This window comes from Cyprinodon variegatus, unplaced genomic scaffold (assembly GCF_000732505.1).
Source record: "Cyprinodon variegatus isolate N-32 unplaced genomic scaffold, C_variegatus-1.0 Scaffold1308, whole genome shotgun sequence".
Taxonomy (NCBI): domain Eukaryota; kingdom Metazoa; phylum Chordata; class Actinopteri; order Cyprinodontiformes; family Cyprinodontidae; genus Cyprinodon; species Cyprinodon variegatus.
The window spans coordinates 139,136-140,842 of NW_015151761.1; the positions used below are offsets into that span (position 1 = coordinate 139,136).

Sequence of the window (1,707 nt, forward strand, 5' to 3'; positions counted from 1 at the left end):
CCAACACACTTCCTAGCAGACATGACGCTCAATCTGCTGCCAACAAAAACCTGCTTTCTTTCTTGATTATTTTTTGGCGGTAAACAGCAGCTAGGTTAATACCGCGATCAAAGAAATAGTTTTCTGCAGGCCGGGTGCATCGCTGCCCCCCTATGCAGACGTTAGGCCGTTGTTGGACAGAAGTTTTGGACTCATTATTAATACTCTATGCATACTCCCAGTATAGAAAGAATCCAGTGTATGCCAGCGTTTTAGAAGATTCTGGGACGTCAGGTATGCGTTGTTCAAAGGTAGTTTTTCCTCTCCACTGTCGCTACAAGCATGCTTAGAGATGTTCTTTCTAAAGTAGAAGTGTGAGGGTGTGAATACTTCTTCCACCAGGTTATCACATCTCTTCTCCTCCCATCATGGGTGGAAAGGATCAGAAATGGGTCTGGTTTTTACATGTTAACTGGTTTTTAACTGGTTTTGCTCTTTTCACCATAGAATAACTGGCGTAGTGGTCGACTGGAGCGTCCATACTGGTTTTCATCTGTAAGCTGGATTGGTTTCTAACAGCAGCGTGTCTTTTGCCCCGCAGCCAGTCCGACCGGCTCCATCCAGACCCGCCACCAAACACGCGCCAGCGGCGGCGGCGCCACCTGCGGGCCCTCCGGTCGTGGAAGCCTCTTCGGCGCTCCCAGATCTCCTGGGAGACGTCCCCTTCACGCTGGCGCCTCACGTCCTGGCCGTGCAGGCCGGCTCCAGCGCCGTCCCCGACGTCCTGCTGTCCAGAGACATCAACTACAACCTGGCTAGCTACCAGTACGACTTCACCTTAGAAAACTCCGTGCTCCACAGCACCTAGTGGGTTTGGATCGGTTCACTGTTCGACCAATCAGAGAGTAGAAGGAGACGGAATCTGGATGAGCAGCTTCACATATAGAATAGAAACATTCAGGTTCTGCTGGTGTCTCCATGACGAGAAGCTCTGCTGCTGTCTGTTATTTGTCCAGTTTGTCCACGTTTGGCTCCTGCTCCTTGTCCCCAGTTGATCTCCATGTTTATCAGGTCATCAGTCCTGCTGCTGCTCCACCCAGGAGTCAGAGAGACGTAGAAGTGATCAGACTCAGTTCCCAGAATGCCAAGAATAACGGCAGAAAGATGTCCCCGACCTCGGAAAGCCCTGAGCAGATCGAACGGCTCGGATCAGGCGCCCATCAGGTGGAGCTCGTCTGTAGAACGGCCTCACAGGTTATATACTGGTCAGAGCTACAGTGGGATGGTTTTTATTCCCTCTGCAGGTTGTTTCCTGAATCAAACCAGGAAGAAAAGCAGAAAATGCTGCAAAATATTTCAATCCTCGTCATTTTTTTATTATATAAGTGCATTTGTTCTTAAATTGAGGAGTTGCAGTAGCAGCCATTAAAATGACCCTTCCCAATAAAACAGCGGCTGAATGGCGGCCCACTTCCCTGCAGCAAAATCCCCTCCAACTTCCAGCCAGCAGCCTTCTGCTGGGCGTGCAGACGGTGACCCTGACTCACCCAGTTACACTGAAAGATTAGAAAAATGATGAACGCAGCAGATTCTCCTAAATAACTGGTATGAAGGCTGATTGCATGAGGCCCATTGACTCTTCAGCAATCCCTCACACTAAGCATGCTTGTAGCGACAGTGGAGAGGAAAAACTCCCTTTGAACAGGAAGAAACCTCCAGCAGAACCAG

At 49.7% G+C, this 1,707-nt stretch overlaps 1 protein-coding gene across 1 annotated transcript in view; it reads left to right on the forward strand.

Annotated features, from left to right (window-relative positions):
- Nucleotides 1-1,701, forward strand: part of umad1 (UBAP1-MVB12-associated (UMA) domain containing 1) — a 3,866-nt gene extending 2,165 nt beyond the window's left edge. Inside the window, exon 3 of the mRNA XM_015402156.1 lies at nt 581-1,701. Within this exon, the coding sequence (XP_015257642.1) occupies nt 581-847 (267 nt within the window). The 3' untranslated portion in view covers nt 848-1,701. The remainder of the gene's footprint in view (nt 1-580) is intronic.
- Nucleotides 1,702-1,707: the final 6 nt, after the last annotated feature.